At 37.8% G+C, this 19,051-nt stretch overlaps 1 protein-coding gene across 1 annotated transcript in view; it reads right to left on the bottom strand.

The window, feature by feature from the left end:
* MAP3K5 (mitogen-activated protein kinase kinase kinase 5) overlaps positions 1 to 19,051 on the bottom strand; it is a 97,905-nt gene that overhangs the window by 28,641 nt on the left and 50,213 nt on the right. The window contains exons 9-12 of the mRNA XM_054279289.1: positions 13,628 to 13,787; positions 11,402 to 11,555; positions 8,758 to 8,865; positions 3,597 to 3,646 (exon numbers count right to left, since the gene is read on the bottom strand). Coding sequence (XP_054135264.1) covers positions 3,597 to 3,646; positions 8,758 to 8,865; positions 11,402 to 11,555; positions 13,628 to 13,787 — 472 coding nt within the window. The remainder of the gene's footprint in view (positions 1 to 3,596; positions 3,647 to 8,757; positions 8,866 to 11,401; positions 11,556 to 13,627; positions 13,788 to 19,051) is intronic.

The following is a 19,051-nucleotide window of genomic DNA, read 5'->3' on the forward strand; positions in this document are numbered from 1 at the left end:
CTCAGCTCCTTGCTAATTGGTACCTTGATAGTAAGTAGGAAAAGTGGTTTTAAATTAAGTCAGCATCTAAATATGAGGTGAATTACTTTATTACACTTGCCCGCTCACGTCTTCCTTCAGTTTTGGTTTTATCTGCTATAACTGCAGAGCAAAGATAAAAGAGGAGGCATGTATGCCATTTTCTTATGGATGCATGAATGTCTCAGTGCAAAAACAGAAGAGGTGCAAACTCTTGTACAGTTGCCAGTTTTCCACCCCAAGTAGGCGGCAGTTCGTGCAAAGATATTCATTCACCAGAACTGTTTTGTATGCATGTCATTACTCTGCTCCTTATAGAAAATATTAAATGTAATTTGAAATAGCTCTTTCTTTAACTTTGTTACATATTGAGTGCCAGCTGTCAAGCTGATGCAGTATAATTGATTCTCACTATATTGGAACAGGATGAAGGGAAATGGCTAGAGGTGTTACAAGGGAAAATAATGCAGTATTTGAGAAACCAAGACAAATTAAGTCTCCTTATTAAGCTTATTAGTATACTGGAAAAAATCCATAGTCCTAGTGAAATCAATCTATTTTAGATGGATCAAGACAGTCATCGTGTTACTACTTAATTTGTAGCACAATAAAGTAGAATTATGTATTATGTTGTACCAAAGGATTGATGATTTGATTAATGTAACTGGGTGAATTTTTTTAAGTATCAGGAAATACTTGGAATATTGAGCCTTTAACAGGTGTTTAAGATTGTCTGATACTTGCTCTCCTTCATGGTTGCTCTATTGTAAAACCCTCTAAGTTTTGATGAACAAATGACTCTTTAGACAATCTGGGGTGTCTGCCCTTCATAAAGCTACTTATGAAAAGAGTGAGCTTCATTGTAAGAATATTTGTCTCTGGGTGTGGTGACTCATTTATTTTCACGTTAGGAAAATTCATAAATGCTAACTAGTGCACACATTTAGGGAGACAGTCACCATCCTGAGCTTATAAACTAACTTTTAATTCAAGCTTTTCAAGCATAAAAGTAAACTCTCTAGAATTGGAGTAACTGATATTAATAGAATTACTCATTCAATTTCCATGTGCAGTGAAACATTTGACTGACTAAATTGTTAGCTGAAACCTGACATGCCCAGAAACCACTGACAAACACAGCAGTGAATAAAAGGGTAAGAATGTGGAGTGTACACATAGGCCAGGGAAATTCATAAATATTTAAGACCTTTAAGTGAGGGTTTACGTTGCTTATATGTTGCTTTCCTCCCTGGGAAAAAAAAAAAGAAAAAAAAGCTAAACTAGAAAAAGGAAGACTAAAAAATCACCTGAATTATAAAAAGACACAGGATAATTTGCTCAGGAAATGCCTCACTCTGACAGTGCCCAAGCAGAAGTAGTATCCACTGACATCTGTGACAGCAGAACTGGGGCTGAATTTGCTAAACTCCACAAACACATGGGGAAGCAAGAGCAGCATGGCCTTGTGCCCAGCTCATGTGCATCCAGAACTCCCCTTAGTCAATAAGAAATACTGCAAATGCTGTAACTACTGATTACTAGCACATCCAGAAGAAGCAGCAGATTCAACAGGTGAACACTGGCAGGAATCACAGAAAAGGAACTGTGTGGAACTTCAGTGTGTTTTCGAGAAGTCTAGCAGTACAGGCACCTCTTGTTGTAATTAAGTAGTCTGATGAGATTCAAAGCTCCAAGAGCTTGGGATGGAAAACAAATATCCTTGTCTCAAGCTTGTCTACGTTCTTGAGCTACAAAAGAAACAGGATGCAGACCTCTGAAGCACACTCCCACAGAAACAACACGAGTAGTGGTTATTTCATAATCCAGAACTTCTCCTGAACAGTGAGTAAAAGCCAACTTGTAGTCTAGCAAACTTCAGACAGCCACTAAATCTTCCACTGGAAAAATAAATTTCCTACCTTCTTGCTCATATGCTGCCAGCTCTGCAGAAGAATAGAAACTTTGCTTGATAACCTAAGATGCAAAGTACCTTGAAGAAACAGCCATGTTCCAAAAGCTCTGACAAATCCTTTAAAGAATAACAGCAGTTTCTGGGCTGATTCAATAAGAAACACTTGTATTTAAGAGGTCAAGAGGGCATATGGCAGAATCAGAGGTATTTACATTGGCACACAAACCGCTAATCGATGAGTTTCTTACTCCAAAGCCAACTCCTATGACTTCCCGCATACAGAGTGTGATTTAGCACTGTTCTGCTCAGGGAGTTCTACATACATTCCAAGTTGTTTTGCAGCTCCTGAGAGCTGAACCCTACTACTTGTGAAACAAACTGCTGATTATGCTGGCTGTTACACGGCATGCAGAAGAAGTGACCGTCTGTCACTGCAGTGAAGTATTTACCAAAAACGTGAGCCATTTCAAAGCCAGGTGTCTCTTCAGACCCGCTGTCTCCTTGTGGAGTACCATAAATATTTATGGAGGCCTTTGTCATAAAAGCCTCCAAGATCATGTACAAAGACCTGCTTTGTACATTAAGGCTGCATTTCTAAAGCTGACTCTTACTAGTCTAGAAAGGCTGAGAATCCTTATAAAGCTGGGAACTGCCCCTTCCTAGACAGCTTTAAGTCTAGGAGCCTCAAAATAGCCAAAAATAGTCTTGATACAAAAATAGATGAGAAGCAGGCCTAGTTCTGCAGACTCACCCACTCCAAACAATACTTGCCTTCATAAAAGTAGGAAAAAAACCCTGTAGAACACTGAAAAATTAAGTGATCAGAAACTTGCATATATTTAAAAGAAGAAGAAAAAACCTCATTCAGCTTCATGCTTGCATAAGATAAATATTTCCCCCTGCAGCCCCTCATGGAAGGAGCCAGAGAGTTCTCTAAGAATTCACAGTGACTCTTGGCTCATTGTAAAGTCATCTGAGTTGTTTTGGACATCTGTTCAGATGAACAGATTGGAAAATCAATTGAAAAATTAAATTATAATTCACAGTTTAAATAACCAAAGCAGGAGGTTGCACTAGAAACTGTACTGACCACAGCATGGCTTAATAAAGGGAAGGAAAAACCAAAACTACACTAAATAAATAAATAAATTCTTTCTTTCCCTCTTTTTCTTTAGAAGCACACAAAAACATACTGTAGCCAAAACCCAAACCAGACTGAACTAAGCATATTGTTGCAATTTTTCCCTAAAATAAGCTGAATCCCACAGAATTGAATTTTCGTGCCTACTGATAGTTTGGTGTTTTTAAGTTACTTTTTGGAAGGAAAAAGAATCATCCATCTGTGCAAAAACGTCCTGCAGACATAGCAACAACTCTGTGTATGGAACAGTTATTATTAGAACAGAGCAATGACTATTTTAAAAATGTAAGTTTTCTGGACCTTTTTTATCCAATTACACTAAAAGGAAAGTGGAAAGTCGCAGGATAACAAATATAGATAAATCCTAGGGAACAGAAAAAAACAGACTAAGGTGAAGAATAGATTGCAAGAGGTTACAGCAGTGATAAAATATCACTACCACTCCAAGGTCCACAGCAGCAGCATAATTCAAAATTCATTCAATTACTCCTTTTATTTCAAAACAAAAAAAAGGAAACAACTTACCTTACCCCCCTAATAGAAGCAGCGCAGAAGTTCCACTCATGGATGCCTTTCTGTAACACACAGTAAAAAATAACTAAACAAACAAAATATTCCTCCTTTATATGAAGAGCCAGTAGAAATATCTTCTAGAATGAAACTCATGAGATGGAAAGGGAAACACTGAAATGACAATAATCTATTTGTTCATTATCTGTTAACATCTATTTTTCAAGGCATTTTTTTCCACCTGTAATAGAAGTTTGACAGAAAAGGAATTTGGGTTATTTCTTCACTGTTTATGCTGCAAGCATAATTTACTATTTTAGAAAACATTCAAAAGAGCAGACCAGAAGGGATGCCAGTATACTCTTGTTTGGATACTGAACTTGGGATCACGAGATCCTCAGGAAAGGAGGGGGGAAAATATTCCACCTCTGACAATAATGAGAGTTTGCTCTGCACACTCAATCCCTTAGTGTAGGGGAAGGCCAGGTGGAGAGAGCTACAAGTAGAAAGCCTAATGCAGGAGAGCAAAGTAGGAAACTCTTGAAAAGTAGAAAGAATTGCTCAAATATGAAGGAAAAGTGTCCAAGGAAACAGAAAGGAGACTATTTCACTAGGAATCCAGAAGAGAGCAATAAAAATGCACCAAAATTCCTAAGAGCTGCTGGAGTGAAAACATGGCTGGAAGAAAGAAGCCACCTTATGAAAACACAAAGGGCCAGTCCTCATTTATTTTCAGATCTTTCAGATTTACAGCTGTCACATTCAGCAGAATTGAGTTCTCTGTAGACAGTTATATTGCTCTACGTTTATGTTCTATTAAAACCTTTCTGTAGCAAACAGAAGCCTTTTGTATCTTCTAAAGAAAACATTCTCCTTTCAGGAAAAGTTGGAATTACACCACCTCACAGCCCCGGCAACATTGGGATCTCATCACAATAAGCCCCATATTTGAAGAATCTTTCCTTTCTGAAGCTGAAATTCATTTGTCATTTTACTGATCTGAGCGAGGGCATACTGTCAAACAGAAACATAATCAAATGTATTCCAAAAGACCGAAAAAAGTGTAGCATATAAAATGAATAGTGAAAGATACAGAAGTCAGAACAGATACACCACTGAAATAGTTGCACGATGTGCAGAAAATGACGGTGGAAATTACTCTCCCAGCTATTACAGCTTTCTATGATGATTCCTACATCAATTTTTTCCCCCCTCTGTAATTCTTTCCTTCCTGCTCAAATCACATTAAATGCTGTGATGCTAATATGGAATGCCTAACACAATGGACCAAAAATACAAGCAAACATCTTTCTTGATGCACAAGTTCCATAACTACGATAAGTGTAAAGTAAAAAGCAGTAACTTCCATATCTCTTCAATGTTAAATGGGGTAAGGTTTTCTTTCAAGGAGTAAAGGAACAGAAGAGTAGTCCAATATTAGGAAAAGCTGGATTTGCATCTTAAAGTGGAAGTACTAACTGATGCTAGTTATGGCACGTTTGTGAAATGTTGCCTGGTTCTCTCACATGAAGGAAGATCAACTCAATCCCTATGCTAACAAAGAGGGGTTTCTGAATATCCTTTTACAACTCCCTTCATATACAAAATCTGCTAGTTTCCAATTTTCCATGCTTACAAACTCTCTTCAGACCTTAACTATTGGTATTTGTCCAATTCCCACTATTGGAAATAATCTAAAATCTAAGTTAAAATATACGTCCTGAGTGGCAGAAATGCTCAAGAACCATAACAAGAAGCATTAGAATTGGTTTTTTACCTGTCATCTACGTGAAATTAATCTCTTAAATCTTAATTATCACACAAAGTTCTCAAGCAATGAAAGTTATGTCCCTTCATGATCATGCCAAGGTTTGAATACATTGGAGTAAATATACGAGGCGTGCTATCCAAATTCAGCATCTGTTCTTTGGTTAGGCAAAAAAATCATCAACTACCCAAAACAAAACTCAAAATGGATTCAGAAGCCAAAGCAAAACAGAGACAGGCTGTTCTATTTCAAACTTACAAACAGCACTGTTGCATTCCTCTAACCCCATGCGGGCAGGGCTGCTAAAATTACGGAATAGCAAGGCGAAGGTAATGTGCCTTCTACAAAATAAAATGCTGTCTGATTTTTCTTGGCAGTTGTTTATCTAAAACTCAGTATTATTAAAAACATAAATATTAAAATACATAGCAAAATAGCAATAGAAAAGAAAGAGGCTACATTATTTATCCTGGTATTGACTGTCATTTGTCTATTTAATACAAAAGTGCCAGCTGCAGAATCCACTGAGTTTCAGTTTGGATGTGAAATGGAAACTCAGCTTCTTTGTGCATGAAAGGAAGTTCATACACTTTGTAACTCACAGATCGTATTCTTGGAGCACTGACTAAACTCTGGAAAACAAGTAGAACCATTAATTCATGGGCCAAGATGAACTGAAATCTGAAGCAGGAATTGCAAAAGCTCTGACAGACCTATGGTTGCTAGATTGAACTTGGATAGATGAAGACATTTCCAAGCCTAGCTGTCTAACACGCCCTTGAAACAGAGATAGGTGGTGCTTGCTTTTTAATCAACCCCAAAAATGCTTGTTTTCAGGCTACTAAGGGCCAAAGTATGAGTCTTCCTCTGTGCAGTCGACTGACAGATAATACATCCTTTTCCTTCACAAAATATCTTAGCAAAGAGAAATATTATATTGGTTATATTTAGCTGAAAAGGAAGGTGGTGGCTCCAAATTCTTCTAGTCCTTTTTCTCCCTGTGAGGTTTCCGATGGATTCTAAGGACTCTGACAAATTGCAACAGACTATAATTGTACAGCTGAAGGTGTAACTATCAAATTGCCCATTGCATTCTTTCAATGGGTATGATGGCTCACAGGGTACAGACTATCAGTCAGACTCCTGGCTGCTCAATAAGCTCACCACAGTAAGGATTCTGGCCAGAGCAAGAGTACAAGGAGTTCACTTAATGTCTAGTGCCAATGATTAAGACAAGGCCAGAAAAATAGGAAAATACTATTCTGCAGAAAATACACATGCCTGACATCAGGAAGGAGAAGGGGGAAATGGAAAGAAATGTTTAACATGCTACCTATCTTCTGAACACCAAACAGGCACAGACTAATACATTCAAATCCTTTTCCCAGACAGAGGGTAACTGGGCAGCCAAATGACACAGCTATGAAAAAATATCATTGCTGAATGTATCAGGCAAAATATCCCAGTAGCTAAATGATAAATGAATGCATATTTTGGAATATGAGTGCACATGCTCAAGGAAGGTTAACTCTAAGTAGAACATGGAAAGTCATGGCAATGAGGTGTCATGTGTGGCCAGTACACCAAGCCTACTTGTTTTGCCTGAAAAGAAAACCACACAAAATCCCCACAGTAATAGACACTAGGATTCTCCTTAAAAATTCTGTCAGGTAAACCTCAGAGAGAGAAAGGAAACTGCTTAATATAAAGACTTTGTTAGCAAAAGAACAAATGTGTATGAAATGTCAACAAATTCAGACTGAAAACTAGAAGATTTAAGGTCTTTTCACTTCACCAGCAATATTCCACTCTTTGTTCTTCTACAGTTGCAGTGGAGTTATCAAACCACTTTTCAGCATGATTGGTGAACTGTGAAACCTATACTAATATTCAGAAAGAGCTTGACCACTTTATGGGAAACATTATAAGGGGAAAGTATCTGCAACAGAAGTGAACAGACCTCAACAGTCCAGAAAATTTCTTCTAGTCCTATGTTCCTTCTTACACTACAATTAAGCCACTTAACAGAATGAAAAGTATTGTTTGGAGGTGAACCAAATATACACACAAAAAATTCCACAACAGAAAAAAAAAAAAAGCATGTTCAAGTAGTCTCTAAATAGAATAAATTCTGAATACATAAATACTTTCCAAACAGGTATTTTAGAATAGCAATATTAAGTCTGTAGTTCTGACAAATAATTACTTACTGTATGGTAAATTTTTATTTTGCCCAAGAACCGCATACATTTATTTTGTAATTATTCTCAGAGGCTGAGCCTACTTCAAAAAACATCAGTCAGTATAAACCACAAATAAATAGGAATTTATTGGTCTAGGCAAACATTTCAGTTTGTTCTCTAAATATGCTTTTTCAGCTGCCATTTACATTTTCTCATGAACTCACAACAAAAAATCTAAGCAGTAGAGTGCCACTGTATTTTGTGTTCAAAAACTTTTACTAGCAGCAAAGCTGACGATTGGACTTGTTAGTGTTAGGTTAACAATTAGACCTGGTGATCTTGAAGGTCTTTTCCAACCTAAATGATTCTATGGTTACCTGAAAAAAAGGTCTTCATTGTCCTATCCTGCAGGCAAACAAAATGCTGCCATGGAAGAATGAACAGTGCTGGTTACAAATCACAGCATCCCCGGTGTTCTGCCTCCAGCTGACTGAGTCTCTGTTCACTCCTCATATAGTCCTTCATTTTCCCTTGCTGACTTCCTTCTCTAAGGTTCTATGACGTCCTCTCTGTCATCCCTCTTGCCAAAATTATGCTTCCTAAACATCCCCGAATGTAATAACCATTCTAGATTTTCCCCACCACTTCCATCTCCAGATTTTCTAAGCTCCTTTCCAAATATCTCTGGTTATCTCACACCTTGACGTACAGACTTCTTAGAATTTTCAGTTTCTAGAGCATCCATCTGTCCTTCTGCCAAATACTTCTTTGGCATTTGATTGATTCTGCTCCCATTTTAACATATCAGTCTCTATTACTTTCATATTAAAGGAGTATTTATGGCGGTTGACATGTAAAACTGCAAGGGCAGGAAGAAGATAGTTCTGTAAGCATAAGTAATTTTATGCTACATTATTGGTATGATGGCATTAAATTGTAAATTACTTATGAAATCTTAAGCAACAGATTTGCTGTATATTATACAATGGCTTAAAACAACCTGAAGGAAAAAGCAAGTTATTTTGCAAAATGATGGGAAACAAAAGATTCATTGAAAATCAGGACAATCTTAAGCACAGCAGAATATCTCAGCATCTTCCTGTGTGTTACTAAAACACTTCTCTACTTTCTAGAGTCATAATTAGATGCAACTGGTCACATGCTGCATGCCTTATGTACCATGCATACTTTTAAATTGTGAAAAAAGTTACAACTACAAACATACCTTGTCATCAGGGAGCACATGCCAGATGGATACTGTCTTCTCCTCGGCTTCACTGTTGATGGAGAGATATGAGGGCTGATAGATTTTTGTTGGTTCTAATATTAATACCTTGCAGAAAAAAAAATTCAATACTTAGTGCAAAATTGATAGAATTTCAAAAGGTATTGAAAACTGTCAAAACGATTTCTTTAGTCATACCATAGCAGGAAAAACAGGGAAATAATAAAATGCAAAATTTTAGGTACTGGGTATCTAAAATTTAGGTACTAGGTACTAGCCACACTAGTTTTTAGATTAAAAAAAAAACCAAAAAACAAAAAACTACTTTAATTTTTTTTTTACATAAGGCTATTATGTGTCCATTGGTATCATGTATCAATTTAGCAAATTTTTTTTTTTAAATGTCAGGTTTTTCTGTCACAATTCAGTCTCCTACAATGCCACTCTAGAATGCCTATCTCCCATGTGGAGAAGGTTCATGGTACACCTTTATCATCTTTTGGTAGAAGTATATTTGGGTGAAGCAGAGAAACAGATTAACCTAGAGCTAAACTGAACAGCTTTTGATTTAGGCCACCATGAACTGTAGCCACTAGATCAAGTTATTTTCTCAAAAGTAACAAGTACCACTGCAAGAGGCTGACAGCTGAAGAGTATAGAAATGTTGTGGAATAAGAGAACAAAAACTAGAAGCATAATTTAAAAGAGATGAGATGCAACAATGATTGACTAGGACAAGTTGGTCTACATCTATTTAAAAAGTATATAAACATCAAAGTAAAAAGTCTTGAAGAGAGCCATGGCTTAGAGTGAAATCTAAGCCATGGTTCTTCCTTCAGAGTTGATTAGCACAGAGATACACTGGAAGCAGTGCAAGGCAAAATTCTGAGAAGTACCTACACATTGAACTCTGTAAATTATAAGCAGTGGGAATTAAAATGTGTTGCTTGACATTTCCAGACACCTACAACTTATAAAATCTGATTTAAGCCATTTCACAAACTGTGGTCTTTATCCTTTAACAAGTTGTCCATGCACTGTCATTTCTTCCTCTAAAGGCCTAAGTGATGACACTGATGCTACTGGATAAGAGAGTAACTAACAGCTAACTTAGTGCCCATGGACACTGGAACTCTTAAGCTCAAACTCTCAGAATATACAGAACAATGCACAATAAGGAAATACGAAAAAAGCTTCTTTTATAACAAATTAATTGTGATCAGGGAGAAGGGAGGGGAAAAGGAAGTTGCTAATTTTCATTTTGTTGATTTGTTGAACTGTGTGATTTTCATTCTGAATAGCCACAAACAGAATTTTTGTATTATGAGAAATCCCATATCTCTGTCTGCAGCACCAGTGTAGCCAGTTCACGAAATCACAGAATAGACTGAGTTGGAAGGGACCCGGAGGGATCACTGAGTCCATACAGGGATGACCTTGGCCTTGTCAGCTCCATGCTCCACCCAACTTCCTGTACAGCACCATCAAACCGGGTGGACACTGGGTTTATCTTTTGGTTCATGCTATTGCAGTGATCAGCTTTGGTTTGCCTCTTAATATTAATAAAAATTCAAACAATTTTATTTGGACAGTTTTATATGTCAGAGCCTATGGTAAGTATGTAATTGAACTATTCCAGTATCTAAAATCTAAAAGGATTATGCCTTGTCTTGTACAAAACCCAGAAGATTCAAAGTATCTTTTGTTTCCCAGCAAAACTTTCTACCTGTTATCAGAAAAGGAAAACCAGGCTCTTTACACAGTCTCATGTTGTTTTTACCTGAAGCTCTTGCTGTTCAACATTGAAGTCTTCCTAACAGTTTATTAGCACATCAACACATGGAAGGTAAATGAACTGTACAAAAAACCTGTATGCACTTTAACTATCTGGGAGGCAATAGCAATTGCTATTTAAGACAAAAAGTTGGTTTTGCTGATGGTTAACTGAAAGGAATACCCATATTTCCTGGACATATACAGTTTAAATGTACAGAAAACTTAGACTTATTTACAGTATACTTTCAGGATACTGTATACATGGTGCAGCACTGGGGCATCTAATAAAAACTCTCAGCAAATTTTTTGTGGAAGGAATCAGAAATAAATATATATACACACACTTATAGTGCAATGCTGTTGAAATGCATTTTCTAGTAGCTGGAACAATAGATTTCTGACGGTTTGGGCTGATTTTTAACCTCTGAAAGGGCACAATCTTAATTGGCAGTAGAGTATACAAAGTCTGCTGAGCCAGAAAAAGACTGAAATTAATTAATTTTTTTTTTCAAAACACCATATAGTTAATATATAATCACCTGGAGTACACTGTAAATGTTTGCTTTAGAAGTAGACCCATTGGTAGCAAACAATAAATACCAAAATTCTATCTTGACTTTTTTCCTCATTAATTTTGTATGGAACACATTGTGCAATCCTCTTGTACCCACGTGCATTCAATTTCAATTAAAATCAATCTAAGATTCAGGCCAAATATATTTCTTCTGGACAAACAGTTAGTCTGGCCACCTAAAAAGAAGCAGTGCTTTGTGCTCATTTCCTTTACACCACAATTTGTTTTAAAAGAGCCCATCCCCAAAAACATCACCAAAAAAAGCCTCAAAGACCCAAAAAAACAGCCACTTACTGGAAATCGAACTACAGTCACATCTGTCTTTGTGGCTTCAACTAGGAAATCCATCCAGAAGTCCACAAGTTCTTGTTTGGCTGTATGTTGCTCTGGGGTCAGTTTCTTATAATGCTGATATATCAAAATAGTCTCTACAATAGACTTCAGGTACCTGGGGCCATCCAAACATACACAGACAGTAAATTCAGTGCAGTTTGTAAGCAGTAATGTCTCTACCTTTAAACACAACTGAAGTATTCACCATTGCAACACCAAGGCTGCCAGTAACTTTTCACTTCTCTAGGATTCCTTTTCATAATAACAATTCCCAACTAGAATTGGAAACACAGCTGCTAAATGAGGCAACTGAAATATAAAAGAGTCCTGGAACACTCCTTCCTGCCCATATACCTGATACCATATACTGTCCTCTATCCTAAACCATGAAAAATTAATGAAAGAGCTAAATCCTCTGCCTAAGGACCAAGCTGAGCCCATGTTAAACTTATTTCAGTAGTGACCTGCCTCAAAGAAAAATTAGGTAAAAAGTCCACTAGTTTAAGTATTCTGTCTCCTATATTGTGTCTGCGTAGGCAATTATTTAACACATTTCTAAAACATGATGCTTCTGGAACTGATTATCCTGCAAAGATGACAACAGCTCTGTTAAGCACTCTTTTGGCATTGCTAGGGAAGGACTAGTGTGTTGAATGTTTCCCTAAATGCAGTTAATCCCTCTCTCTGTTGTTTTACTTTCTGGGGCTGATTTATAGGGCTACTTGGTACCATTGCTTTCTCTTGGCATTTTTGAAAAAAAAGGTTGTAAACATAATCTCACACAATTTTTATGAATACTACAGCAATGAGACATACACACTAAAGAGGATTTATCACTGCTATCACTTTATCACAGTTAGGCTATTAATGAAAACTTTTCTTTCATCCTCAGAGGGTCTTTGGTGAACATTTCCATAACTGTGCAATTTCCAATTATCTTGCTTAGGCCATCAGGATAGCTGGCATAAGGTACTGTGTCTACTCCTGTTTGCACCAAGTGGGCCCTGCTATAAAGAAGGCAACAGACTGGGAAGGAATTGCTCACAGGAGAAATTCTTCACGAGGCACAAATGAGTAAGCTGTATTTTCAGAGTTTAATCCACAGACTTAAACCCCAAAGGCACTGGGGTACATAAAATCCTGACAACCAGGCATTCATAAACTCCAGAAAATTCTACCAGGAGACTTCCAGAGAGTGTTATCCAACTTCTTAGAAAAATAAACACATAGTAAAAATTGAAAACCTTGCAAATAAATACACTGCATAAAGCATTTATGAAATATTTTGTCTGAAAATTAGAGTTTTTAATTATGACAGTTTCTATGTTATGTCAATACAGCAGTTTAGCATTTCTGTACTTTAGCATCCCTCTGATCACCTTCTGGAGGCACAATGTATCCTTTATAAAAAGATAAGAATATATATGTTGTCATGTTCACTCTTAGCGTTAGCAGAGTGACAACTCTTTTAGTCAGAAAGGAGTCTTGATTCTCCCCATCCCAGATAATCCCAGCCCTTGATGAGTAGGTGACTGGTCCTTAACTGCTGCCTATACTCACCACAGGTGCTGGGAACCTGCTGTCAGAGCACACATCTCTGGGCCTTTGCATAACAGATGTTGAGTTTACAGGGTTGTTTTTAACCCTGGATTTATGGCCCTTCTATTAATTGGACTTTGATTTGCAGTCTTCTCAATCGCTACAAGACGCAGCTTGCACCACACAGCTCATTTGTACTCAGTTCCTAAAACAACTGCTGTGTGCCATAACCTTAACAATACATAAAGGTACAGCCAGGCCTCCCTAGCTAAACTGTCTTCATTGCCCAAAACCTTCAGGCTATTATGATTAAACTCACAAGTCACTACCACCTCTCTTCAGCAATGTAGCCACAAGCAACTCCTCCTTTCTCCTTTGCCCTCAGAAGAGCTTGAAGTTCATGATGAATCTGCCCTTCTCATACATCAAATTAAAGACCCATATCAGATCTACCCCTGAATAAGGGCAAAAGGGGAAGAAAATCCCTTCTCTGGATGAAAGTACAGTGAAATAATACACACACAGTAAAATCTGTTAAAAACCACAAAACATATCTCCTGTCAGCTGAGTACAGTGCCTAATGTGAAAGCTGAGGCAGTCCAACATTTTCAAACATAGGTATGTACATGGCCTTGTTTATCACCTTACCATGCGGGTGCCTTTAGTTTAAACAGCTTTTCTGAAGCCTGGATCACTCGTATATGATCATTAGCCAACATACTGGCCCCCAAGAAAGATCCCACTTCCCAATAGCTTTGCAGTTTCTCCAAGCTCCCCTTTTTACCAAGCAGGCTGCTGATCTTTACTCCTGTAGCAAAGAGAATAACAAGTCACAAGAATTTGTATTAATGCAATTTTAAAATAACCATTTCCCTTATTCAAAATCTTTTAATTGCTTACACGACTATACCCTCTCCATTTGGATAAAATAAGACGGAAATCATACTTACCAGTTAATGTTATATGCCTTCCAAACCTTCTAATTGGTAGAAAATTCTTTTTTCCCCACCCCCTCTTCCTACAGGCTTCTCAAGAAAGGAATTTTAAGACATCACTGTCAGGACAAGGCCACAGTCAGATTACCTATGTTCTTGCATGGACCTCATCTGTAAAGGTAAATTGGGGCCTTAGGCTACACAACATAGCTGCAAAAACTTAACAGATGCTGAATAAGGCACCTATTATGTTTTTTTCTGCTTTGTTTTTTTAACTTACAAGCCCCAAGCCCCAAACTTACCTTTATAGACAAGGTCCCATGCAGAAGGAACAGATGATCCACTGGGCTTCTTCCAGCAGTGATGTTCTTTTAACTGCCGCAAGTCCTACCCCAATGAAAGACATCTATTAATATTCACAAGCCCCTCAGCAACTCAAGACTACGGCGAGCCTCAGGTTTTATTTTGACTTGCTAAGTTTGCTGAGAACTACAGGCTCCCCTGTGGCCTTCAGGATGAGTTTTAGTTCATATGAGCTGCTACATATAGCTAACATGAGATACGCTACACCACCCCCTGCAAAAAAATCTAATTTTCAGCTTACACAAGCTGCTCCACCACTGTAGTGTTTTATTCACTTTTCCCACACTACTCCACTATGACAGTTTCCCTCCCACATCATCTTCCATTGTCCTTGACATTCAGGCTGAGTATTCACAAGAAATTTCAATGCAACTGTTGATCTTGTTTTTTTCCTTAATCTTCCCTGAGTAGCTAGCAGACTAAACTTCATGGTGGAAGCAGTAATAAATATAATCAAAATGGGTATCATTACATAAGCTACATTTCAACCTACAAAGTTTATCTTGTTTTATCACATTGCTCACATTTTATGACATCTATGTCAGGTAATATATGCTTTTAAAAATGCCATAGATGTTACAAAGTGCCTCTGGTCTGCCTGAGAAATGTCACCTCCATCAGCTTCACAGAGTACCATGGTGACCATCTCTGCAAGGCTTTCAGTCAGGGTGCTACACACACTCACACTGTCAAATAGACCACTTGAAGATGCACACCTCCACTAGTCAGTGCAGAATAGGGAGGGGGAATTTGTGTTGAAAGTGTTCAACTTTAGTTGGGTTCTAGAGAACAAAACCTGAATGCTATCCAGAAAACACAGTAAATGGAAAAAAATTAATCTTTCCCAGGACTTAAAAGTAACACTCCTCAGTATTATCTGCAGAGGCCAAAGGGCTCTACTAGAATGTCTAAAACATTTGCATGCATTTGATAGCAACACACAATAAAAGACAGACACCTACTAACTTCCACAGGCTTTTAATGTGACTTCATCACAAGAGGTGTAAAGAACTGGTATCCCAGGTACACCTGGATTGTTCCAGTTGGACATGTCCTTGTTGATTGCTGTGCATAGGGCTAAAGTGAGGTACAAACTGAGTGTGTGGGTCTGATGGAGAGTACAACTCACATGGGGAGGGACCCATGTTACTGGCTGGCAGGGAGAGGGGTTTGTTAGGAGGGTAGGACTGGTGACAGCAATCATTTTGAGTCCCAGCTCAATAAGGGAGACTTATAGGAAGACAGGTGGAGAAAGGATGGATGTGTGGCAGTACCTCAGGACACCAAGTTTGGGAATCATTACTGCTACGTAGCCTGGAGAAAATGGAAGTTTTACCCAAGTACTCTGTGAAGTGGATCCTATTACCTTAGAGAAGACAACATCACCCTCTCATCAAGTTCTTCTCAGAAAGGTGAGGTACTTGGTGCAATAACTCACTCTAGTTTGCTGACCATGCTCTGCAAAGCTCATCTCTAAAGTTACTCATCCCTGAAAGGCGAGTTACTTATCTCTGAAATGTAGTTGCTTTGTGATGACATTAGCAAGATGTTCTAAAGACTATAACTTCAATTTAAAGAACTTCGAGGGGGGGAAGGTTTATTTGGAAACTTGCAAAGTGAACCTTCATGAATTTAATTCTGAGTTTATGGTCTCCTTCTATAATTTCTCTTTTCTAAGTTTATTTTTACTTCACCATTTTTAAGAGGTTCTTGAGAGTATAAGAAAATCCAGACAAAGTCAAGACATTCTCTCCTTCCATGATAAACTTGGCATTCATAAGGGGAGGGGGAAAAAGCAGCAGGAATTCCAGTATATTTTATCAGAAATATTTTGCCTTTAAAACAAATGAGGCAAAATAGAGGAACCATTAATGCCAGAAAAGCCTTTGTTTTTATAACACCAAGAATATATCCACAGCTTGTGATGAAAATAAGATAACAGTAAGTAGTTATTACCAGTTAAATAGTAATATGAAGGCTTTACAAATAAACTGCTATCCTTGCTCAAGTATTGATGGAACATATTACAGGATTCTTTGTGAGTCAGAGTTGCACAGCCTGCAGAGATCATAACTGACAATGCAGATCACAGCATTTCTGTTCTGGTCTCAAAGTTATTTGTATGGTTAAGAAAGGAATACTACTCAAAAAATAGAAGGAGAGTTTTTATTAATAGTCTGTTTGCTCATTTAGTTGTGAACTATTATCTGACAAGTACAGGCAGGAAGTTTTAGAAGGCAAATTTTCTGATCTGGCCCAGATTGGTAAAAATTCTCTTGGATTTATTCTTATTTTACTGCAGTTATAATATTCCCAATGTAATCAGATATGCATCTCGTAATTACAGTCTCATGTACCCTCTGAAGAAGTGATAATGACTACATCCTTCCCTACACCTTTCCCAGCCTAGCAATATAATTTCCATATAACCTGGACTGAACTTGATGAGTTTGTTCTTGCATCTCTCCTGATCTCCCAGCAGAAAGCAGAACTTCTCTAATTTCTGTGTACTACAGATAATGCTGTGGGTGGACACCAAACAGAAAGCACTGCCTGGTGAATCTAACTATTGCTAAAAATTATCTTTACACACAGATCTAAACAAGAGGTGTCATCAAAAGAATTACAGATATGGAAGAGATACTTAGCACCAGAAAAAAAATCAAAACATTTTCCCATACAATCTCTGTGGTATTGCCTGATTTTGTTTAAAACATTGACCTCAGACAAAGGAAATACTAAACTATCCTCAGAATCTAGCACAACTCCAGCCATCTGATAAACCTTGTACAAAGATCATTGTACGGTCTTGCATCTGGGAAAACATAATCTGGGAGCGCAGCACAGGCTGGGATCTATTGCACTGGAGAGCAGCTCTGTGGAAAGGGATCTGGGGGCCCTGAAAAACAAGCAGCTGAATATGAGTGAACAGTGTTTCTTCAGCTAAGAAACCCAATGGGATTTTGGGATGTATCAACAGGGGCATCATTAGGAGGGATAAAGAAGCCATTATCCCACTCTATTCAGTGCTTGCCAGGGCAGTTCTGGAATAATGTGTTCAGTTTTGATTCTCACTATACACAAAAGATGTGGACAGGCTGGAGAGGGTCCAGAGAATGGCCAGAAAGATGAACAAAGGACTGGAAGCCTGCCATTTGAGGAAAAGCTGGGTTTGTTCAGCCCTGAGGAGCAGGCTTAGGGGAGGTGTTATCACCATCCAGTGAGTAAAAGATGGCTACAAAGAAGATGGAGACTCCCTTTTAATAAGGAGTCACAAGGAAAAGACAAAGGGTGATAGTACAAGTTACTACTGGGGACTTTCCAAATGGGCACAAGACAAAAAATTTTCAAAATTTGAAGAATCAGCTCTTGGAATCATCTCCCAGGGAAGCAGTGGATTTGCTGACATTGAACATATTTGCGGTTCAGCTGGACAGGGTGCTGGGCCATCCTGTCTAGAGTGTGCTTTTCCAGAGGAAGTTTGTAGCGATGATCCTGGAGGTGCTTTTCAACCTGACATTCCATGATAGTGACCACAGACTTATCAACAAGAAACAAATGATACACATAGAGTATACTACACTATAAATGTATTTAAAACATGTTTCAAAATAGCTGAGTCAGTCTGACTAAAAGTATTTTGATAATATTCCCTGTACCTAAGGAAAAGAAAGATGGACACCAGTAGCTAACAGGAGGGGTTGCTATATCAAGGGTTTCCAGCAGACACCAACTAAATGTTAACATAAGACAGGCAAACAAACACACAAAGAAACCACCTAAGGAACAGGATACTTCTGCACTAAATAATTCATGAGCTGGGGATGGAACCTTATGTAAGAATGAACATTAATTTCTGTAATGGTCTCTATACAAACAATAGGGAAAACAACACTGGACAAATTTATAAGAATATGATACCACAGAAACAGCACACAAATTTCATCAGTAAAATGAATTTGCACAGATCTAGTTGGCTGTAGTCTGTATGCAATTAAGAAGTTTCTTTAAAAGTAAAGGATTTATAATTAACTGCACAAAAAATATAGCCCAGCTCCATTAAGCCACCTAGTTTAAAGTTAGGCCAGCAAGTGAGTATTTGTAAATGCTATGCAATGTATAGAACATATCTTCTTATCTCCTACTCTGGCACAAGAATTCAAATTTCAGCATAGGATGTGGAAGTATTCTATGCCAACCAAAAAGCAAAATCTCACCCACTCGCAGAAGGGCAAACACAGTAGCTGGGGCAACTCTACGCAGCCTCACACATCCAAATTAATACCTTCATTTACACCTGAGAATTTAAATTTCACTTCCACTATTTATGCAAAAGTAATCATCTCACTCTGACCTTCATACTCAAAATTACTCAGGAAATTACTTCCAGACGTACAGTGCACACCTAACTTCAAAACTAGAGCAGTCACTGAATACAGATACATTCAGTGAAGTGAAAAAAATTGTTTCTTTCTCACTTGACAACCTCCTCAGGGAAAACAAAGATAAAAAAAGACTTTACAGAAAGTCAAGAATTATACAAATTCATGGGGAAGAACACCAAATGCAATGCATATTACAACATTCAGTCCTTTCTGCCAAATCTTCCCTGAACATATTACTGAATAATCTTGAGTTTTCACTCTCTTCAAATCCAGAAAACCACAAACAAGATCATAAACAAAATCGTCCTAATTCGTCCTTCGTAAAAAAGAATTTTTTTATGATGAGGGTGGCGAGACATTGGACCAGGTTGCCCGGGGAAGTGAATGCC

Source organism: Melozone crissalis, unplaced genomic scaffold (genome assembly GCF_028551555.1).
Source record: "Melozone crissalis strain CALT ecotype California unplaced genomic scaffold, PUWL_Pcris_2 ptg000027l_1, whole genome shotgun sequence".
Classification (NCBI taxonomy): Eukaryota; Metazoa; Chordata; class Aves; order Passeriformes; family Passerellidae; genus Melozone; species Melozone crissalis.